Raw genomic sequence first — 22,052 nt, 5'->3', positions numbered from 1 at the left:
GACAAAATGACAGCACCAGGTGGGCTTCCGTGATTCTGCAAGGTGCACACTATGGGTGGGCCTGAGCCCTAACTGGGTGAGCCCAGGCACACCCGTGGCTACACCCCTGATCTGAATATCCGCAGTTAGGTGCTAAAACACTGCTTAACCAGGCAGGAGCCATCGCTGAGTGGTTAAATAGTTTTCAGTATCGACCCTTATTCTAGAGAACTTCAAACACTAAAGGTCTGATATTGAAAACTATTTAACCGGTGAGGTTTATATTTCCATTGTGTTTATATTTCCTTTGTGCTTATTGTTCTGATTCCTGGTCCAAATTTGATGCTTACTACAGGCATTTGAGTTCTGTTTCCACTATTGGGATAAGTTAAAACCAGTGGCGTACTGAGGGCGGGGCGGTGGGGGCGGACTGCCTCGGGTGCAGCTCATGAAGGGGTGCTGCTATGGACGTCTTCCTCTCCCCCCCCCCCGGTCTGGTGCAGTGGTGCCATCTTTACCCCCCCCCCCCCCCATGCGGTGCGGCATGGGTGTCCTTCCCCCGACTAATGCGGTATCACTCTTCCCCTTCTCGCTCCACGTCCGCCCCACTCTGCACGTCTTTAAACTGCGAAGCTTCTGGTAGCAGCATCAGCAATGTAAGCGCTGCCTTCGGCCAGCCCTGGAAGCCTTCTCTGGATAGCATCCCGCCTACACAGGAAGCTGTATAGAGGGTGCTTCCGGGGCAGGCAGAAGGCATTTTCATTGCTGAGATGCTGCTGGCAGGCCTGGAAGCTTGGAGGCATCAGGCATGCAGGAGCGGAGCGGGCACGGAGTGAGGAGGGGGAGAACAATACCGCACTAGTCCGGGGGGGGGGGGTGGAGGGAGCTATGCCATCCAGCCAGCCAGCCAGACTAAAGGGAAAGGGGAGTGGAGAGAGGAGGATGTGATGCCACATCTAAGGGGAAGAGGGGTAGAGACAGTGATGCCAAGACCTAAGGAGAAAGGGTGGTAGAGAGAGGAAGGAAAGCAATGGCAGTGGAATGGGAAAAGGGGGGTGGAGAAAGGAGTGAGAGTGATGCTAGTCTAGATCTAAGGGAAACAAGAAGGGGAGGGAAGAGAAAGGTGGGATGCATGAGGGAGAGGAGACTTGGAAAAAGCTGGTTCAAGGGAGGGGGAGAACAAGATGCAGTACTATGAAGCGGGGGGGAGAGATACTGGCCCTGGGTTTGGAGTGCAGGAGAGAGGGAGAAAGAAGGGTGAAGAACATGGGAAGGGATGGGGACACAGAGCAAATGCTGATCATGGGGGAATAGGGACAGAGAAAGAGGGGAGGTTATGGATAGGAGAGAGAGGGAGTAAGAGGGAATGACAGTGAACATGGAGAGAAAAAAAGTCAAATAGACAGGAGATAAGCAGAAGATGGATATGGATGGGGAACAGAGAGTGGAAAGAGAAAGATGGCAAGAAGGGGAGATGCTGGAATGCATCATATAAAAAGGAGAGAGGGAGGCACATGCTGGATAGAAGGGAAAGAAAAGGCAGACAGTGGATGGAAGGGGCAGAGAAAGCAGACAGACACTGGATGAAAGGGGGCGAGAAAGAGAGCAGATACTGGATGGAAGGGAGAGAGTGAAGAGAAGACGAGGAAAGCAGAAACCAGGGACGACAAAGGTAGAAAAAATATTTATTTATCTATTTTTGCTTTAAAATAAAGTAGCATTGTGGCTGTGGTGATAAATAGAAAATGAAAATAAGGTGATCTTTTTGTTGGACTAATTTTAATACATTTTTGACTAACTTTCAGAGACCAAAACCTCCATCCTTAGGTCAGGACAGGACCGTAACAGCAGTATACTGTACTGACCTGAGAAAGGAGGTTTTGGCCTCTGAAAGCTAACTGAAAAATGTATTAGTCCAATAAAATGGTATTATCTTATTTTCTATTTTTTGTTTTATTTCTGTTTGCTAATTTGTAAATTAGTGATTGGTATTTATCAGTTTTTCAAATTTATGTCTGCTATCTTTATATTTTGCACAGTACTAGGGGACATGCATCATTGTTTCTATGGTGTTGCATTGTATGTGGGATCTTGCCTCTTGGGGGTTCAGTTTAATTTTAGTTTGTTGTTACTTATTCTATACTTGGTGAGGATGTATCTGTGTTCTATAATTGTGAAAAAGACTAGATTTTTTGTTGGCAGGATCATTTTTAGTGCTGTCTTGGTTAGTTTTACAGTGGGTGTATTGATATTCTAGTGCTCACTGCAGTGTTTAAGATGCTGCCTTTCCTAGGTACACCCTTGTTGTGTGACTTGTGGATTATTACTAAAAATAATATTTTTATATAGAGGAGGGGGTGTTAAAAAATGATCGGCCCCAGGTGTCAAATATGCTAGGTACACATTAATATCGATTAATGTCACATCTAGTCCAAAACTGACCTGTTTTAGTTTCCTGCCCTCTTTTTCAGCCAGAGGAAATTCCACTTCTTTCCCGCCTTCATGTTTTACTGATAAAGCTCTTCCTGTCCTGTAAAAATCCTGTTTTCCTTTGAGCTCCAGCAGGGCTTTTGGGAAGAATCAGGAAAGAGTAGGAGATTACACTGAAAAAAGTAGTACAAAACTATGACTTTTTTTTTTTTTAAATTTACATTTGTACCCCATGCTTTCCCACTCATGGCAGGCTCAATGTGGCTTACATGGGGCAATGGAGGGTTAAGTGACTTGCCCAGAGTCACAAGGAGCTGCCTGTGCCTGAAGTGGGAATCGAACTCAGTTCCCCAGGACCAAAGTCCACCACCCTAACCACTAGGCCACTCCTCCACTGACTTTTCATTTTCCTCACTTATTCTATTCTTAAGAATTTTTTTAAAGTCCAGGAAACCAATATTCTTTAAATGAAGATCCATCAGAAGCAGTTTGACAAAAGTTCATGAGTGGATATCATTTCCAGTTAAGTTTTGTCATACTTCACATGCCTTTCTCATGCATTCAGGCCTTGTATTTTACATTATACTTTTTCATCCATATGGATTAATGTAACAAAACTCCCATGTGCATGTGATTTTATAGATATCATGGTTCATAATTGAGGTCATTTTAGAAGCATCTACAACGTGCAGATAGTGATTTCAGACCATTCTGATAAAACTCTTTTATATACTGTGCTTGATAAGGCAGTTGCATATTTATTTACATGCCCAAGATTTTCTCATGGCTGTGAAAACTTTGGCACACTCCCACATAGATTATTGTAGTGCTATATATGCAGGTCTTTCAGGAGTAATTCTGGAGATCACGTCTGTAACTATCACAGAATGCAGCTGTCTGCTTGCTCAAACAGGATGATCATATTACTTCAGTGAACATAAGAACATAAGCATTGCCATACTGGGACAGACTGAAGGTCCATCAAGGCCAGTATCTTGTTTCCAACAGTGGCCAATCCAGGTCATAAGTACCTGGCAAGATCCCATAACAGCAAAACAGATTTTATGCTGCTTATCCTAGAATATGATTAGCCAAACCTTTTTTTAAACCCTGCTAAGCTAACTGCTTTCACCACATTCTCTGACAACGAATTCCAGAGTTTAATTACTCATTGAATAAAAAAAATATTTTCCAATTTGTTTTAAATTTACTGCTTAGTAGCTTCTTTGCGTGCCCCCTAGTCCTAGTATTTTTGGAAAGAGTAAACAAGCGATTCACATCTACTTGTTCCACTCAGTATTTTTTAAACCTCTATCAGTGATGACGGAACTGCCTTGACTGCCAGTAGAACAGCATGTAATTTTTAAAAGTATATGTTTGTTTTTTAAAATTTTGAAAGTTGATGCTTGCAGTGATTTGTCATCATTATTAAAAAACTAGTAAAAGAGGCCTGTTTCTGAGCAAATGAAACGGGCGCTAGCAAGGTTTTCGTCTCCCCGGCCAACCCCTTCGTTGTTCTGCCATTGCTCCGCCCCCAACGTCATGACGTTTGATGCAAGGGCGGGGCCCGGAGCGATTTCCCACCTCCCTGCCTCCCTCCCTGCCAACCCCTTCATTGTTCTGCCATAGCTCCACCCTCAAGGGCGGGGCCCGGAGCAATTTTGGTGGCTTCACCACCACGAACCTTCGAACCTTTTTGAAGGAAGTCACGGCTTGGCTTCACTGGCGTCAGTGTCCTCAGAACGTTGAGGGTGAGTTTTATTTTAGTAGATATATATCTTTCTGAGAAGTCTTTGTGCTCATATCAGCAGGATTTCCTTTTTGCCCCTCTAGTGTCATTGGCTAAGAAAATGATTATTAGAAAGCATGTGTTTCAGGTAATGGTATCTCTCAGGTGGAATTCACTTCCAAAAGATGTTTGTGTGAAGTTAAGCTATTTGACATTTTGGAAGAAGCTGAAGTCTTACTTATTTAGGCAGGCAGGATTGATGCTTTGTTTAGAATTTGTTTTTTTAACCTGACTGATTGTATTGTATGATTACATGAAAGGTTTATACCATCTTTAAAATTATGTGCATATCCACTGTTCACTGTTTAGTTATATTAGATAGGCAGTTTATAAATGATTAAAGTAAATAAATGAAATGATATTGCCTATCATTCTAATAATATATCTTGCTCTGTGCATGATGGAATTAGTCCAGTCCATTATAGCCATTCAGGGCTGATGATGCTACCCAGTGTATATTGCTCAATTGGGCTGAATTGTTCATTAGAAGACTATTCTGGGGTAGATATTCAAAGCGATTTAATTGCCAGTTAAATCACCTGTTTGGGGCTAACTGCTAATTTTAAGAAGCACTTAACCGGTTAATGCTGGTGAAAATAACCAGTTAGCCAAACTGAAAACCGGCTATTCTGGGGGTGTTCCGTGGGCGGAGTCAGCACTTGACTGGTTAAGTTCCAGTATTCAACACTTAACCAGCCAGGTTATATGCATAAATAGGACTGCATAAAACTCAGTCCTATCTTTATGTGGTAACCCATAGCCGGTTAATTGCTGACTATTGCACTTAACTGGCTATCCATTAGCCAACTACGGAAACCTGGAAATTTAATACTAATGCCTGGACATGGCCTGACATGAATTTCTGGGTTTAGTGCCAGTCGTGGTCAGGAAAACGCTGATCACCACCAGCTGAATATTGGGCCCTCTATTTATTGAAAACCAAACTTACAAATATCAAATTTGCATTAAAAAAGAAATAACTTGGGACATTCCAAATAGCCTTGATTTAGCTGGTGCCATATTGCACCAGTCTTGCCGATATGCAGAGTTCAATGTGCCGTGCCTAGGATTTTTAGGCAATACTATATCCTCTAATCACATTGCCCCCCCCCCCCCCAAACACATCATAGATGGTCCTAGAAGGGTTTCAAAGCTTGGAAAACACAGCCCTAGCCATTTCCAAAATATAAGGGGCATGCCCACACACAGTACGTACACATAAACAAACTACAACATACAATGCATGATATACTGTAATAACTCTGTCAGTTCTCAAGTTTATCTTTGAATGGCTAAACTGTAAATGTCTAGATCCTTTATACTGGGCTCTCTGCTGTATACGTCTCTGATATACAGCAGTGGTGTTTTGTATTCCACACTAATCTCTCTCATTGGAATAGTTAGAATTGCTTCAGTTTCTCTGTGTACCAGCAGGATAAGGCAGCCACATATAGGTGATATCATTGCTTAATGTCACCAATTCAGACCTGCTTCGCAGAACCCAGAAAAGTCTGGAAGACATTTTTGAGCATGTCCATCTAGAGGTAGCTGTCCCTATAGTACATGCTTGCCAGTCTGTTTCATCTGCTTGTGACACCAGGTGGATTCTGCCCACATCTTCATTTTCTAAGAGGGATAAGGGACATTATAGTCCCACCTCTGAATCTGACTTTTGCTCTTACCCCACCTCTGACTCCACTTCTTCCTGGCACTGACTCAAAGACTGGTACAGACACTACAGCGCTGAGGGATTCAGACACAGCGTTGACAACTAACATAGCCATTCTTGGCACAGCTGTTCACAGTGCAGGAAAAGACATCCCTACTTCCACAGCATATTTCACTCTTCAACACCAATGAAACACCATTGTGCAAGGATCAACACGTCAGAAGATGACACCTCAAGACCTAATGCACCAGTACTTTATCCTCAAACAACCAGCTCATCACAAGGACACCTTTATTCCATCTTCAAGCAACTCTTACAAGGCCTCCATCAACCCACGCGTACTAGAGAACGAATCGTCCCTACCATGAAGCCTGCTTCATTCAGAGGACAGGCTCCCTTTGCAAGGTGAACCATCACCCTTTTCTTTACCTCCTATGCCTGGACCTCTGTTTTCCATCTCCTCTGAGAATTATGTTCCAGACAATATCTCCAGCCACTTCCCCCTGCAAGCAATACAAGCCTTCAGGAGAATGCCTCCCCAGGCCTCCATTCTGAGCCCGTCTTCTAAACACCTACAACCAGAGTCATCACCTAAGGACTCTTCTTATCCAAACTTCTTCCAAAAAGATATAAAATATCTATTTATTTCACTTCATGCTCATGACAACCCCAGAAATTAGTTGGTAGGTATATTAAAATGCCTAGATACTCCACAATAAATAGCCACCATGTCTATGTATAATATAGTTTTAGACCTCCAAATGAAGATCAGACAAACACCTCTGACCAATATATCCACTTCTAAATGCATCAAACTCAAATACTCACTGTACCACCATACAGATTTCCTAGGGCATGTAAACCTCAACTACCTCATCAATTCCTGGTGGTCAATTCCACTCTTAAAAAAGCTTAAGATCTCCTGAATGCATTCCAAAGTTCCATCGGGCAAAGACCAGCAAATCTTGGACTCTGTAGGAAGAAGGGGATTCTAAGCCTCTGCTTGCTTTTAAGTTCTCAGCCCATCAATTTTAGCTTATGTAATACCTGTATGACTTATTCATACCACTTTTTATATATCTATGACACTGAATTCAGGGATGCCTCTGTGTCCATCAGTGCATGCAGGTTAACGTGACTTAGAGCCTCAATTCTCCAACAGGACATGCACAACCGCTTGGCAGATGCCCCCTTTTTTGTGATAATCTCTTTAGGGACAAAATCAAAGAGACAGTTAACTTGATTAAAGACCATTGTACCACCATACAGACTCTCATCTGATGAAATTGACCCATCGTCTACATCCAGACAGCCCCATTACTACTCTTATCATAAGCTGTACTACCACTACAACCAAAGATAGTACTATTCATATCAGCCACAATATTCCACCTGCAACATCAAAGACAGCCATCCCAAAATCCCCCTAGGGGAACACGTGATTAAAAAACAACAAAATCCAGCTAACACTTCCACATAAAAGACTAATCAGAATTTTTGACTATTTTGTAGGAGGAGGTCTCAAATTCTTCCAGAATGCATGGAAAGATATAACAGCCAGCAAATGGGTACTAACAATTATTCAAACAGGATATTGCAAAAGCTTCACCTGCTATCCTCCTTACCACCTTACCAGATCAACAGGCCATTCTCTTACAAAAACTACAGTCCCTCCTCATGGCCAACGCAGTAGAAGAGTTCCTGCCTCAGAAGCCACCCAAGGATTCTTAATTCCAAAAAGAGTTGTGGCCTTCATCCCACCTTAGACCTAAGGGCTCTAAAAACACTCATAAGGAAAGACAAATTCAAAATGCTGTCTTTAGGCACCATCCTACCACTCCTGCAAACAGATGAATGACTGGCATCACTAGATGCGCCGCCGTGCAGTGCCGTTTTTGCCACTACCCGATGAATTGGTTCACTTTGAGGGAGCAGTGACAAATGTTAATGGGTTCCTGGAGAAAGGGACTGTTCTCTGAAATGGAACTCTGTAGAACCCTGCTGCTCTATGGACATATCGTTTGGTCATGTTTCATATAAGTGAATATTGCAATGTTAATTATCTTAGTATGTGGCAGTGGCGTAGCTCCGTGGGGCCACAGGGGCCTGGGCCCCCGTAGATTTGGCCTCTCCCCGCCGCCCCCATCAGCTACCTTTGCTGGCGGGGGACCCCAACCCCCACCAGCCGAGGTCCTCTTCTTCCAGCACAAGGCTTCGTTCTGTTTCTGTGAGTCTGATGTCCTGCATGTACATGCAGGTCGTCAGACTCACAGAAACAGAATGAAGCCTTGCGCTGGAAGAAGAGGACCTCGGCTGGCAGGGGTTGGGGTCCCTCGCCAGCAGAGGTAGCCTACGTCAGCGGCAGGGGAAGGTTGGTGGCGGGAGGGGGGTCAAGAGGGTCGGCGGCGGGGGGGGGGGGGTCAAAGTTGGTGGCAGCAGCGGGGGGAGGGGGTCAGCGGTACCAGGAGGGGCTAAAATGTGCGCCCTCACCTCGGGCTCTGGACCCCCCCTCCCGCCGAAGTCTGGCTAAGCCCCTGGTATGTGGCAATGCTTTTGATTTTAGTTTGCAGTGAATGTTGTGGACTAAAATTTCACTTGTATTGATTACCTTTGTGACCACTAGCTCTATTATATCATGATTACCACATGATGAACCCAATGATGGTGTGGGATTCAGCAGATCTTTAACATTAAGGGCCGGGCTTTAGTGATTGTTGAGACTTTGGGATCCTATATTATTTTGTGTCCTATAGTTGACTCAGATTGCATTCCTCTTAAATTTAAAAATATAGTTCAGTGTATTGTCATTATATTATTATTTTCAAGTGGTCTTTGCCCTCCAATTAGAAAATGAATGGTATATAAAAAAAAAAAGGCAAAAAAACTAAACTTAAATGGCTACATGTGTGTAACCTGTCAAGTGACTCTTAGATGGCAACACCGGCTGTGATGAGCTAGGTCCGGTGCCAGGCAGACTTGTAGGATGGGATGCAAAGGGCTTTGACAGCAACTTCAATGACTGGAACCTGAGGACAGTGCTAGGCAGACTTTTACGGTCTGTGTCCCGCAAATGACGAGAAAGATAGGCTGGAGTGGGCTTCAACAACAGCTCCAGTGGTTGGAACCTAAGGAGAGGCCTGGATGGACTTCTATGGTCTATGTCCCAGAAATGCCAAAGAAAGGCTATGATCAAGTATTTTACATCACATTTGTTGTGAATTTAATCATGAATTGAAAATGAGTGTGACAGTTGGGCAGACTGGATGGACCGCTCAGGTTTTTATCTTCCGTCACTTACTTATTATGTATGTAATTTTGGAAACCACCTAGGTTTTAATTTGGTATATAAATTTTAAAATAAATAAAATACTATGTTACTATGGAGCTCATTTTCAAAAGAGAAAAACGTCGAAAAAGTGGCATAAATATGCATTTGGACGTTTTTCTCACAAAAAGTCCAAATTGGTATTTTCAAAACCAATTTTTAGACGTTTTTCTATGAATTCCATCAGAGGTGCATTCAAATCACAAAAGGGCATGTCAGGGGCATGTTAAGGGCGTGATCTGGGTGTTCCTAAGACTTGGATATTTTTTTAGCCATAATGGAACAAAACAAAACCATTCAGGACTAAAACTAAGATGTTTTGAGCTAGACCTGTTTTTATAACGAATAAGGCACAAAAAGGTGCCCTAAATGACCAGGTGACCACTGGAGGGAATCAGGAATAACCTCCCTTTACTCCCCCAGTGGTCACTGACCCCTCCTATCCCCCCAAAATGTGATTAAAAACATTACTTGCCAGCCTCCGATGTTATACTCTGGTCCATTAGAACAGCATGCAGGTCCCCGGAGTAGTCTAGTTGTGGGTGCAGTGCACTGTAGACAAGTGGGCCCAAGCCCATACCTCCTCCTACCTGTTACACTTGTGGTGGAAACTGTGAACCCTCCAAAACTCACCAGAATCCCACTGTTTCCACATATAGGTGCCCCTTTCACCCATAAGGGCTATTGTAGTGATGTACAGTTGAGGGTAGTGGGTTCTGGAGTGCTCAGCAGACAAGATAAAGGAGCAATGGTGAGATGTGTACCTGGGAGCATTTTATGAAATCCACTGCAGTGCCCTAAGGTGCCCTATTGCTTTCCTGGGATGTCTGGGGGGGACCAGTCTATTAAAAATTCTGGCTCCTCCTATATCCCAATGGCTTGATTTTGTTCATTTTGCACTTGGATGTTTTTTTTTTTTTTTTTAATGGACCAAAAAAACAAAACATCCATATCACAAAACCTTGTTCAAAACAGTATTAAAAAAAAAAAAAAGATAGATGTTTTTCTTTTTTGAAAATGACCTTCTTTCTTATTCAGATTTTGAACATTTTTTGCAAAACACCCAAAGTCATATTGAAAATGCCCCTCCAAGTAATATTATATGCTTGTGGGAAATGTGTTTTTATTCTGAGGTCATTTCCTGTTTATAGATCTTCTATTGTTTGATCACTAGACATATATATATACCCCTGCATCCATCGCATTATAAATAGCTATGTTTTACTGTCCAGCACAGGTACTTTCAATGCAAAGTGGTCTTCCTTGGCCCAAGCAGTGGAGTAGCTAGAACTGAATTGGCACCAGGAGGAAAAATGAAGATGGGTCTCCTATATCACTATCTCTCCTTAGGTAGTGGAGACTAAGGAGGGGGGGGGGGGAGAATCCTTTCAGAGTTTCAGTAAACAAATCCCTTTATCTCTTATGTGTCCTGTTTTTTCTATCCCAATTAGATTGTGCTCTGTGGAGCAGGGATTGCCTCTTACATGTTCAAGTGTATAGCATTGTGTACATCTAGTAGCACTATAGAAATGATAAGAAGTAGTAGTAGTAGTAAATCCTGAAAAAAGAAAACACATTCCAGACCTATATAGAAAACCTATCAGAAACAGAAACTGAAATATAAGGTATCAGAGACACACATTTCTCAAACCTGACCTAATACAATTAATAAATTCAAGACAAAAACTCTTTTTTCTACTGGTGTTGTTTGAGCATTGGTTTGATCTTAGTGCATCTTTTCTGATTTTCTCTGTTTTATCTTAACTTTCTTTCCAGAGTCTCCTGTCTTTTTGTCATTCATCTTTCCTCTGCATTCCTATCCATCCTGTCCAGCATTTCCTCTGTCTGTCCCTATCCTCCCCCTCCCATGTTCAGCACCTGCCCTCTCAGTGTCCCTATCCTCGCTCCATATTCAGTATTTCTCCTCTGTGTCCCTATCTTACTCTGTCTGGCATTCCCCTCTGTGTCAGCCCTTCCCTTGTGGCCAGATTGTCCCTCTGTGTCCCTGTCCCTATGCTCCCTCCATGCCCAGCATCTCTTCTCTGTGTCCATATCCCTTCCCATGTCTAGCTTCTCTCCTTTCTCCTGTACACCCACCTCTGACATTCCCATGGTCCAGCATCTTCCCCTCTCTCTTTCCTCCACTCTTGTAGTCTAACATCTCTCCTCCCCCTCCCTTTGCTCTCTCTCTCTCTCTCTCTTTCTTTCCTCTGCTCCCCCTCCCCGGGTCCAGCTTTCTCTCTCTCTCTCTCTCTCTGCTCCCCCACCTGGTCCATCATCTCTCCCCCTCTCATCCCCCTCCCCTTTGCTCCAGTTCTCTCTCTCGCTTTCTCTTCTACTACCTCCCAGGATCAACACTATCCCTCTTTCCTCCCACCCACAGGTCCAGCATTTCTCCATCACCCCCACCCCCATGTGGGCCCAGCATCCTTTTGTAGCCTCCCTTCCCACAGTCCTCCAAACCTGCAATATGTCCCCAGCAGGGGCAGTAATAAAAACAGGCTGCCTCAGACTGGCCCCAACAGGCCCTTTTCTGTATGGTGTCCCACCCACGGGAAGCTGCATCAGAGAGGTGGGTTGATGCACAGGAAAGGTCCTGGTGAGGGTGGCGAAAGGCATCCTGTTTTTACTGCTGCGTCTACTAGCAACTCATCACGTATTTGGAGGAGTATGTGAATGGGGGAGGGGGGAGTCTACAGAGAGATATTGGACTTGGGGAGGGTTCAACTGCAGACAGCCGCTACCACTGGGTGTCCCTGGACATTTTGCCAGGCTTATTTAATGGTAGCTATAGCCTTGGAACTGAGGGTATTCATAAAATATGTTACAGTAATAGCAGCCCACCTGTACAAGTTAGTAGTCTGCTTATTCCCCCATCTGGATTACTGGCTCATGACTGTTACTACCCCTCAGTAAACATCTTGAGCCCTCTAGACTACTTCATTTCTTCTTCAGTCTCTGGAATTCCTTATCAATATTCTCAAATCCACTCTCACACCAATCCAAAACCTGGAGTTCATAGGCATAGAGATATGCACTTCTTTATCCAAGGCATTTCTCCTATACTCCCGTTTAATCAGTGTCCTCAGAATTGCACCCTAGGTGGCCTCCATTACAACAGCTTCTGCATGCATGATTTTAAGATGATTGGCTCTGGATCAATTAATAGTAAGAGACTGTTTAGTCCTATGAAAGACCTAGTGGGTCCATCATCTTGAAATAATGATTGTCAAGTTTCGTAGCCATCGGCTCAGGAACTGGCTGATTTCTTTTCAAATAAGGTGGCTTAAATTTGTTTGGATTTGAAATTGATAACACCAGTCTCCTATGATGCCATAATTGAAACTGACTCAGTTCCTGATAAACTGATACCTGTGGATCAAACTTGGGACTCCTTTCAGCCTATTACTTCTAAAGAGGTTCACTCACTCTTGTTGAAAAGTTTTCACTCACAATGTATCCTTGATAATTGCCCTGGTTCACTATTTTTTTTCTTTGTCTCAGTGGATTACCTTAGAGGTTAATGTGTTATTACTTCTGGCTCATTACCATGTGATATGGGGCGAATCATTCTTACCCCAATACCCAAAAGTACAGGTTTAGATTTAGAGTTAACCATCTAGCTATCGCCTGATTGAAGGTATTCCGCTTTTTACTAAACTGATTGAATTGTATGTGGGTCAACAATTTTCTGATTATTTAAATAGATTTTATTGTCTAGATTGTTCTCAATTTGAGTTTAGGCTCGCTCATAGTACTGAAACTCTTCTGTTGGCACTTACTTCATATGTAAAAGAACAGCTGAGTATGGGAAACAAGTAATTCTACTTCAGTTTGATATATTGGCAGTATTTGAGGATATAGACCATATCTTGCTAATTGAGCGATTAAGTGAAATAAGTATTTCAGTTTCTGTCCTCGAATGGCTTCAGGAGTTCTTGGGCAATCGCAGTTGCTGTGTGTGGCAAAATCAAATGCTTTCTGACTATTGGTCCCCGGGATGCAGGACTCCTCAGGGTTCACCGCTATCTCCTATGCTTTTTAATTTGTTTTGTGCTGACGATATTCTGTTACTGCTACCAGTTTCTGCTGACAGATTTGATCTTATCCATACCAGAGTTTCATCTGGTATGGATAAGATTCAGCATTGGGCATTGGATAATAAGCTAAAATTGAATCCTAAGAAGACATAAGACCTTTGGTTCAAAAATCCAGGTGTTATCACACCTCCCTCAGTTGTCTTGCCTAGTGATACAGTTTTGACTGTTTTTTTTTTTTGTTTTGTTACATTTGTACCCCGCGCTTTCCCACTAATGGCAGGCTCAATGCGGCTTACATGGGGCAATGGAGGGTTAAGTGACTTGCCCAGAGTCACAAGGAGCTGCCTGTGCCTGAAGTGGGAATTGAACTCAGTTCCTCAGGACCAAAGTCCACCACCCTAACCACTAGGCCACTCCTCCACTCCAGACTAGAGTATTAGGAATGATTCTTGACTCATCTGTGATCTATGGTCCACAAATTGATCAATTATGGTGGAAAACTCTTTTCAAATTAAGATATTGCGATTAATAAGATTGTATTTTGACCAGGATACTTTTGCTTTATTAGTTCAAATGTTAATTTTGCCATATTTGGATTATTATAACATTCTTTATTTAGGCTTATGGTTTAAATATTTAAGAAAGGTTGAACTTACTCAGAACACTTCAACTAGTCTAGTTTTCAGGCTTAACAAGTATTGCAGTATATCTTCTTATATAGCTAAACTGTATTGGCTACTACTACTACTACTATTTAACATTCCCAATAAGTGAATGGATTCTATATAAAACAGCATGTTTGGTTTTTCAAATATTGTATGGTTTTACTTCTGAATTATTGATTAACATAATTTCTGTGACTTTGTTTAGATTTTCATCACCTTTACATAGCCAATTGATATTTTGCCCTCCTCCATTAGTTATGTGCAGGGTTTTTTTGGGTGGTTAATATCACGTTTTCAGTTCTTGGGTGTCTTTTCGGAATTCTCTCCTTCCCCATATTAGGACAGAAGAAAGCTATTTGATTTTCAGGAAAATGTTAAAAACCTTTTTTATTTGACAGATTATGATTATCAGCTGTATGATATATGATTTGATGTCTGGTGTAGCCTGTTTTTAAAATGTATATTTATATTTTTCTGTATTGCCTGAAGTAACTAGTTTTCAATCTATATGTATCTTTTTAATACATTGCTGTCTGTTAAACTTTTTTTTGAGATTTGATATTAATGTTACAATGTTGTAATTCTGGATTTTGTATTTCTGTACACTGCATTGGACTCTTGCTAGGGGAAATAGCGGTCAACGAGAACGATATTGATACAACTCTTGGGCCTTAGAGTGGCAGCCATACACCTTCTACCTCATGTAAAACTACATATGTGCACTCTACAATAGCAGCTCAAACTTCAGTAACCCCTTTCCTACAGTTTTCACATCAATGACAAAATCCACAACGCCTTTCTCTGGTGACAGTACAGACTCCACCTCATGCAAGGCAAGTTATTCCAACAGCAACAAGAGCAAATTGTCCTCACTATGGATGCCTCAACAAAAGGATAGAATGCATATCTTCTCTATCTGCAAATCCAGGGTACTTGGACACCTAAAGAAAATCAATTGTAGATCAACTGCCTCAAACTCAGGACAGTATACTAAACCCTATGCATTTTTCACCCATGCTTATCCAACAAATAATCTTAGTACAAACCTACAACCAGGTGACTATGTTCTATCTCAACAAGCAAGGAGGGATAGGATCTGTCAGCCTAGGCATAGAGACCATCAGAATATAGAACTATGCCATTGCCAATAGAGTTTATCTACAGGCTACATATCTTCCAGGCAATCAGAACTCCATAGCAGATCACCTCAGAAGACACCTGGAGCCTTTTGAATGGTCCCTTCATCCCTAAGTAGCTCAATGCTTCTTCAGTACTTGGGGAACAGTGAAAATTGACATCTTCACAACTCACACCAATACAAAGTGTGAGATATTTTGCTCCAAATGGCCTCACCCAGACAGGTTCACACAAGGCACATTTGCCATCAGCTGGAGCATCATATTCCTGTATGCATACCCACCTAGACCCCTGATCTTGAAGACTATCTAAAAACTGCACCAAGACAAAGCTACAGTGATATTGATAGTTCCGTACTGGCCTTAACAGGCATTGTCTTCCTTCCTAGTCAGACTTGCAGTGTTAAAACAATTATGGCCACCACTATAGCCCAGCCTTAACACCTAGCATCAGGGAATGCTACTGCATCACAACATGGAATGCCTTGCCCTCAACACCTAGAAAATTAATGGGCAAATAAAATCTCTCAGTAACTCCATACAGAAAATTCTCTTAGCAGCCTGAAAACCTACCACTCAGAAATCATATTGCCTCAAATGAAAAGCGTTTTTCTAGCTGGTGCTCTTACTAGACTCCAGACTACTTCCTTCCCAGTCAACTATGTATTGGAATACCTATTTCATCTTTCCCAGAAGGCCTCAGAACGAATTCTATCAGGGTTCACCTCAGTGCACTGTCAGCTTTTCATGAACACATCCATGGAAAACCTCTTTTCCACCCAACCAGTATTACTCGATTCATGAGGGACCTCTTCAACTTAAAACCTCCCATCAATCCCCTACTACACAACGGGACCTTAGCCTAATCCTTAATTGCCACTGACAGAACCATCCTTCAAAACACTCATCTAATCTGACCTCAAATTTATGGCCATTGATCTGCCCTCTTAATGCTTCTCCCCTCCCCCCCCCCCCCCCCCAGTAGGCCCTCCACGGGCCTACTTTGTAAAAGCTCTGGTGGTCTAGTGGTGTCTTAGGGTCAAGGACAACCCAAGTTCCTCCTGCCCCCATTTGCTGCACTGAAAAAATTGAGGTGACAGGATGTCATGGCTGCCATTTTGTAATTGATAATGGCCTAAATAGGAGCAAGTCGCTGCTGCTCAGGCATTCCCAATTCCAAAATGGTGGCTGCAACCTCCCGTGGCAGTCTCACAAGGTTTCCATATGAAGTCACGGCTTCCATTTTTTCAGCGCGGAGAAAAGGGGCAGGACCAGTTCAGAATGCTCCTTCCCCAAAGACACCACTACACTACCAGGGCCTTTACAAGGTAGGCCTGGGGAGGGTCAACCATGGCAGGGGGAGGAGGGTGGAGTGGTGGGTGGCCCAGAAGAGGGGATGTGTTTTCTGTCAGGGAGAATGGGAGGGAGGCTGGCCTGCAGCAGTGGTGTCAGGGGGAGGGGTACAGTTTCAGGTTTTCACCAAAAATACACAGGCATTTTTGACAGAAATCTGAACTCAGATTTTGGGCCGGTTTTGGTGCCGAATTCGAAACTGAAATTCTGTCGGCCTCTAACTCACCTGTAAGAGGGTTTTTCAGTAACAAGAGGATAAACCAGCCACACAACTCTCCTGCCTCCTCAGCAGTTGAAGCTCTTCATGTAACCTACAGAACGGAGCTATGGAACAGACTGGTATGCCTGTGCTACAGTGGCAATTACCTCTAGATGAAAATGTTTAGATATGCTCAGAAAAATCGTCCAGATTTTTCTGGACTCTGTGGACAGGCCCAAGGTGATGCTGTCAAGTAGTGACGTTGCCTATATGTGGGTGGTTTATCCTGCTATCCACAAAAAACCCTGGTTACAGGTAAATAATTGTACTTTCTCTGTTCCCAGAGAGGATCTGGTAAAGAGTATTCATTTCCTATTGGTTCAGAGAGACTGATTTATTGTGAAAGCAAAAATTCAATTCCTGTTTGCAAACCATGCCTTTCTGAAATATTGCTGTCTGACATCTGCCTTCCGCAAGGATTGCACTGCTCGGAGTTTTCAGTGTGTCAGTGCATGTTGGAATGTAAACTATCTCATTCTACTCTTCAGTTTAGAAGTCACACTGATTTATTTGGATTTTGTATGAGTAAAATGTGGAAACCAGTATGTATTTGGAAGATGAGGGCATGTGAATTATGTGACAGTAACCTGTGTCTTTCCCCTCCCTCCCCTTTTATTTTGTCTCCCTCTCCTCTTGTTCCTTACTTATTGTTGGAATTGCCTTTGTTGGGGGATTTCAACACTAGAACCCTTCATCTTGGAGAGACCATGACGATGCCACCTCAACACATTCAGCAGGCACTCCAGGGCCCTCCAGTGGAGGCCATGCTTCCCAGAGCGGAGACAACAGCAGTGAACAAGGTAAGAAGTCCAATGTTTTCCCCATGTAGATATTAGTACTCATTCTATCTGTACATCTCTCTCACAGATTACACAGTTCTTTAGGCCTCAAGTATAATAATGCAACTTGGATAGACAGAATTACCTTTTCTTAATCAATGTAGTGTTTTATTTATATTTATTTTACAAGAATTGTAATACCAATGGTGTGCTTCTGCCAGCAACTTCACAACTTTGGATATCTGACAATCTCTTTCTGTATCATGTCAGTAAATATAAAGACAGATGCACTATCTTGTTGTGATACAATCATTTGTTTTAGGCTGTAAACAGAGGCATTCGCTGGCAATTTCAGCAATAAAGAAGCTCTTATAGAGAAGTAGCAAAGCTGTGTATTCATGTAAGAGGGACCTAATGCAATTATAAACTGACTGGAAAGTGAACATGTTAAGCAAACTCTTCTTGAATATAGAAATACATTTTAGGTTCTCCATTGATAAGAAATGTAAGATTAAGGCAAATACCTTCTCCTCAGCTGGCTCTCCCCAAAATACAGGAAGTAAAAAGGGATTTGGAGCAGAAACGTTCATGAATACTTTATAACCATGTACCTTGTAGTTAAGAAAAAGAAAAGAATGGTAGCTGGGGTGGATTGACAGTACTCTGCCCACGTGCGCCCTTTATAGAATCGCGCTTAGCGCAGATATTTTTCAGCATCCATTTTTGCGCATCATTTATAGAATACTGTCCATTATTTCCCTAGATGCCCTCTCACCATACACCTTCCCTTGACCACCTTCCCTTCACCTCAGCTACGTGGGGCCACGGGGGCATGGGCCCCCGTAGATTTAGCCCTGGCCCCCCTGCCGCCAACCCCTTTGACCCCCCCTCCTGCCACCAACCTTCCGCCATCGCCGTCATGTACCTTTGCTAGCGGGGGTTCCCAACCCCCGCCAGCCGAAGTCCTCTTCTCCGGCGCGGCCGTGTTGTTCATCTGCAAGGCTTCTGTTTCTGTGAGTCTGACATCCTGCATGTGTTTGGCGCCGGGGGGGGTCAAAGGAGGTGGCGGCAGCGGTGGGGGGGGTCAAAAATGGCGGGGGAGGGCTAAAATGTGCCCCCTCACCTCGGGCTCTGGACCCCCCCCTCGCCGAAGTCTGGCTATGCCCCTGCTTGACCTATCTAAAAATGTATATGGAAACCCGTATCCAGGGTTTAATTTGAAGTCAAAGAGCAAATGGAACTGTGGATCTGTGAGAGGGAGTAGGCCAGAGGCAGGAGCAACAGGAGAAGTGAGGCTAGATTCTCTGCTCTGCTCCAGGCTCACCACCTCTCCTCCTCTTCTCTGCAGGATGTCTGGAAGAGAGGGCTTGCTGCTGAGGAGTCTGAAAATAAGTGACAGAACTGTGTTCCAGGCCATTCACCCAGAAATTAAGCTCTGTCCATACCTATATTTAACCAAATAGAAGATGACATTTTTCAGAAAGGCCAATTTACCCAGTAGAAGCCTTTAAAATGGCCTCTCATGTGACTTATTCAAGGTTTTACACAGGTGGCAAAACTAGGATTAGACTTGCGATACAGGGAGACAAAGAGGGGCATAATCGAAAGGGGTGCCCAAGTTTTCCTGAGGATGTCCTCGCAGGACATCCCGGCGAAGGGGCGGGGAAACCCGTATTATCGAAACCAAGATGAGCGTCCATCTTTCCTTTCGATAATACGGATGGGGATGCCCAAATCACGAATTTTAGGTCGACCTTACAGATGGTCATCCCCGATTTTCGGCGATAAAGAAACCGAGGACACCCATCTCAGAAACGACCAAATCGAACCCCTTTGGTTGTAGGAGGAGCCAGCATTCGTACTGCACTGGTCCCCCTGACATGCCAAGACACCAGCTGGGCACCCTATGGGGCACTGCAGTGGACTTCAGAAATTACTCCCAGGTGCATAGGTCCCTTACCTTGGGTGCTGAGCCCCCCAACCCCCCCCCCCCCGAAAACCCACTCCCCACAACTGTACAACACTACCATAGCCCTAAGGGGTGAAGTGGGCACCTACATGTGGGTACAGTGGGTTTCTGGTGAGTTTTAAAGAGCTCACATTTACCACCACAAGTGTAACAGGTGGGGGGGGGGGGGGTAGGCCTGGGTCCGCCTGCCTGAAGTGCACTGCACCCACTAAAACTGCTCCAGGGACCTGCATACTGCTGTCATTGAGCTGGGTATGAATTTTTGAGGCTGGCATAGAGTCTGTAAAAATATTTTAAACATTTTTTGAGGGTGGGAGGGGGTTAGTGACCACTGGGGGAGTAAGGGGAGGTCATCCCCAATTCCCTCCGGTGGTCATCTGGTCATTTAGGGCACATTTTTGTGGCTTGGTCATAAGAAGAAAAGGACCAGGTAAAGTCGTCCCAAGTGTTCGTCAGGGACACCCTTCTTTTTTCCATTATCGGTCGAGGGCACCCATGTGTTAGGCATGCCCCAGTCCTGCCTTTGCTACGCCTCCGACACGCCCCCGTGAACTTTGGTCGTCCCCGTGATGGAAAGCAGTTGGGGACGCCCAAAATTGGCTTTCGATTATGCCGATTTGGACGACCCTGTAAGAAGGACGCCCATCTTTTGATTTGTGTCGAAAGATGGGCAACCTTCTCTTTCGAAAATAAGCCTGAAAGTCACTTGTACAGGGTCACACAGAGCCAGCGCCAATTCTAGAACTATTTTTTCTATTCTGTTTACTGTATTTATTAGTCACCCAATCCTTAATAATAGGTTATAATCAATATGTAATTCTTAATTAAGGCTGGTGCATACACTAGCAGCCCCCAAATTAAAACAGATTCAAATACAAAAACAATACGTTATTGTCATTGGCATACTTTACAAAAGAAAACATTTTCAGAGAATGAAGGAAATTGAAGTAAGAAGAAATTTCTCTTAAGTAAAGGGATACCATTCCAGACCTTAGCTGGAATAGGAAAAAGGAATCAAAAACTCACTTAAATCAAATTCCGCTAATAGAAGGGAATTTGATCAAACAGTGCCAACTCCATAAATGTTTAGATGCAAGAATTGCTAAGGAATATGGGAAATCTGTGCAATATTGCTGTGTAAACTGCTTTGTAGCCTGTTTGGAAATGTGCTTTAAAAGCATGCAAATAAATAAATACTCTGGACTAAAACCTCAAAATATATTGAAAATTATACAAGCCACTTTAAAGTAATCCTGGGCCTGGATTGGTAAGCAATGTAACCTCATTAACAGAGGGGTAATTTTATCATATTCCCTGGCTCTAAAAGCCAGAATAGCAGCAGTATATTGTATCTGGAGTTGATTTACCATCTTCAAAGAAATTTCAACGTACAAAGCAGAACTCTTATCCCAGGACTTTTCCTGAACCAAACTCTAGCACACTGAAGTTTAGGCCTCTCTATCTGTTCCCTTCTGGGCTTGGATATTAATGTAAACTCTGGGGCCCTTTTACTAAGCTGCAGTAGACAATAGTGTGTGCATGCTGTGCGCCAGAAAGCACTGTGTCTTCTAAGTGTGCCCTGTGCTAATCAGGTAGCACACTTCACCTATATTTCCACCACGGTTCTATATACCACCACGGACTAAAGGTCTTATGCGGGGAACAGTCTCACAGTGGCGTAGCGGGGGCAGCTGCCACCTGGGGCGGATCGCCGCTGCACCCCCCCCCCGGGTGCAGACCAACACGACCCCCCCCCCCACCAGCCTGGACACCCCCCGGCATAGCGCCACCCCGACACGGTCCCCACCTGCCTATGAGCTCCATCCATCTGCAGCGCTGCTGTAAAGAAGAAATTGCTTCGTCAGCCCTTCCCTCACTCACTGTCTTCCGCCCTCTGACGTAACTTCCTATTTCCTCAAGGGCGGGAGACAGTGAGTGAGGGAAGGGCCGGCGAAGCGATTTCTTCTTTACAGCAGCGCTGCAGATGGATGGAGCTCGTAGGCAGGTGGGAACCGTGTCGGGGAGAGGCGCTGCACCAGGGGGGGGGGGTGGACGGATGCACCCCCCCACCCGTTGACACCCAGGGCGGACTGCCCCGCCCTTGCTATGCCACTGCAGTCTCATAATGTCACCTGGCTTCTGTCCTCAAATTGTATCGGGATTTTAAGCTTCTCTGACTGCTTGTAATCACTGACTAAAACCCCCACCACCACTGTATCTCACAGCACGGTGGTATGATGGTATATATATTCTTATATATTTTTCTTTTATGTATTTTGTTTATAGCTTTTAACATTTTATCTTCACTGTGTGCTGAAAGAACATCAAACACACTAGGTGCTGAAAGATCACTGAACACTTATCTGCACTTTTCATTTATCCACCGGACCCCCGACAGGTCCCTATTTCGCCTCGGCTTCGTCGAGGGGTCTGGATTTGTCTGCGGGTTCGCGTCTTTCTCTCCTTGAACATCAGGTAGCACAGGCACATTGGCACGCGCTACCAGATTAGCGTGGAATTAGCATAGGAGCCCTTACCTTTACCTCCTAGTAAATAGGTGTCGGTAAGGGCTCCCACGTTAATGGCCATGTGCTAATTGGGAAATTAGCGCATGGCAATTACAGAACAAAATACAGATGCAGCCATCTTACTACCATGC

At 43.8% G+C, this 22,052-nt stretch overlaps 1 protein-coding gene across 2 annotated transcripts in view; it reads left to right on the top strand.

Annotated features, from left to right (window-relative positions):
• The window catches only part of MEIS2 (Meis homeobox 2), a 521,844-nt gene that overhangs the window by 46,518 nt on the left and 453,274 nt on the right, over positions 1-22,052 (top strand). For both annotated transcript variants that reach the window (XM_030214758.1, XM_030214759.1), the window contains exon 7: positions 17,331-17,445. In XM_030214758.1, the coding sequence (XP_030070618.1) occupies positions 17,331-17,445 (115 nt within the window). The remainder of the gene's footprint in view (positions 1-17,330; positions 17,446-22,052) is intronic.

This window comes from Microcaecilia unicolor, chromosome 9, assembly GCF_901765095.1.
Source record: "Microcaecilia unicolor chromosome 9, aMicUni1.1, whole genome shotgun sequence".
In the NCBI taxonomy this organism is placed as follows: domain Eukaryota; kingdom Metazoa; phylum Chordata; class Amphibia; order Gymnophiona; family Siphonopidae; genus Microcaecilia; species Microcaecilia unicolor.
This window is presented reverse-complemented; position numbering and strand designations above follow the sequence as displayed.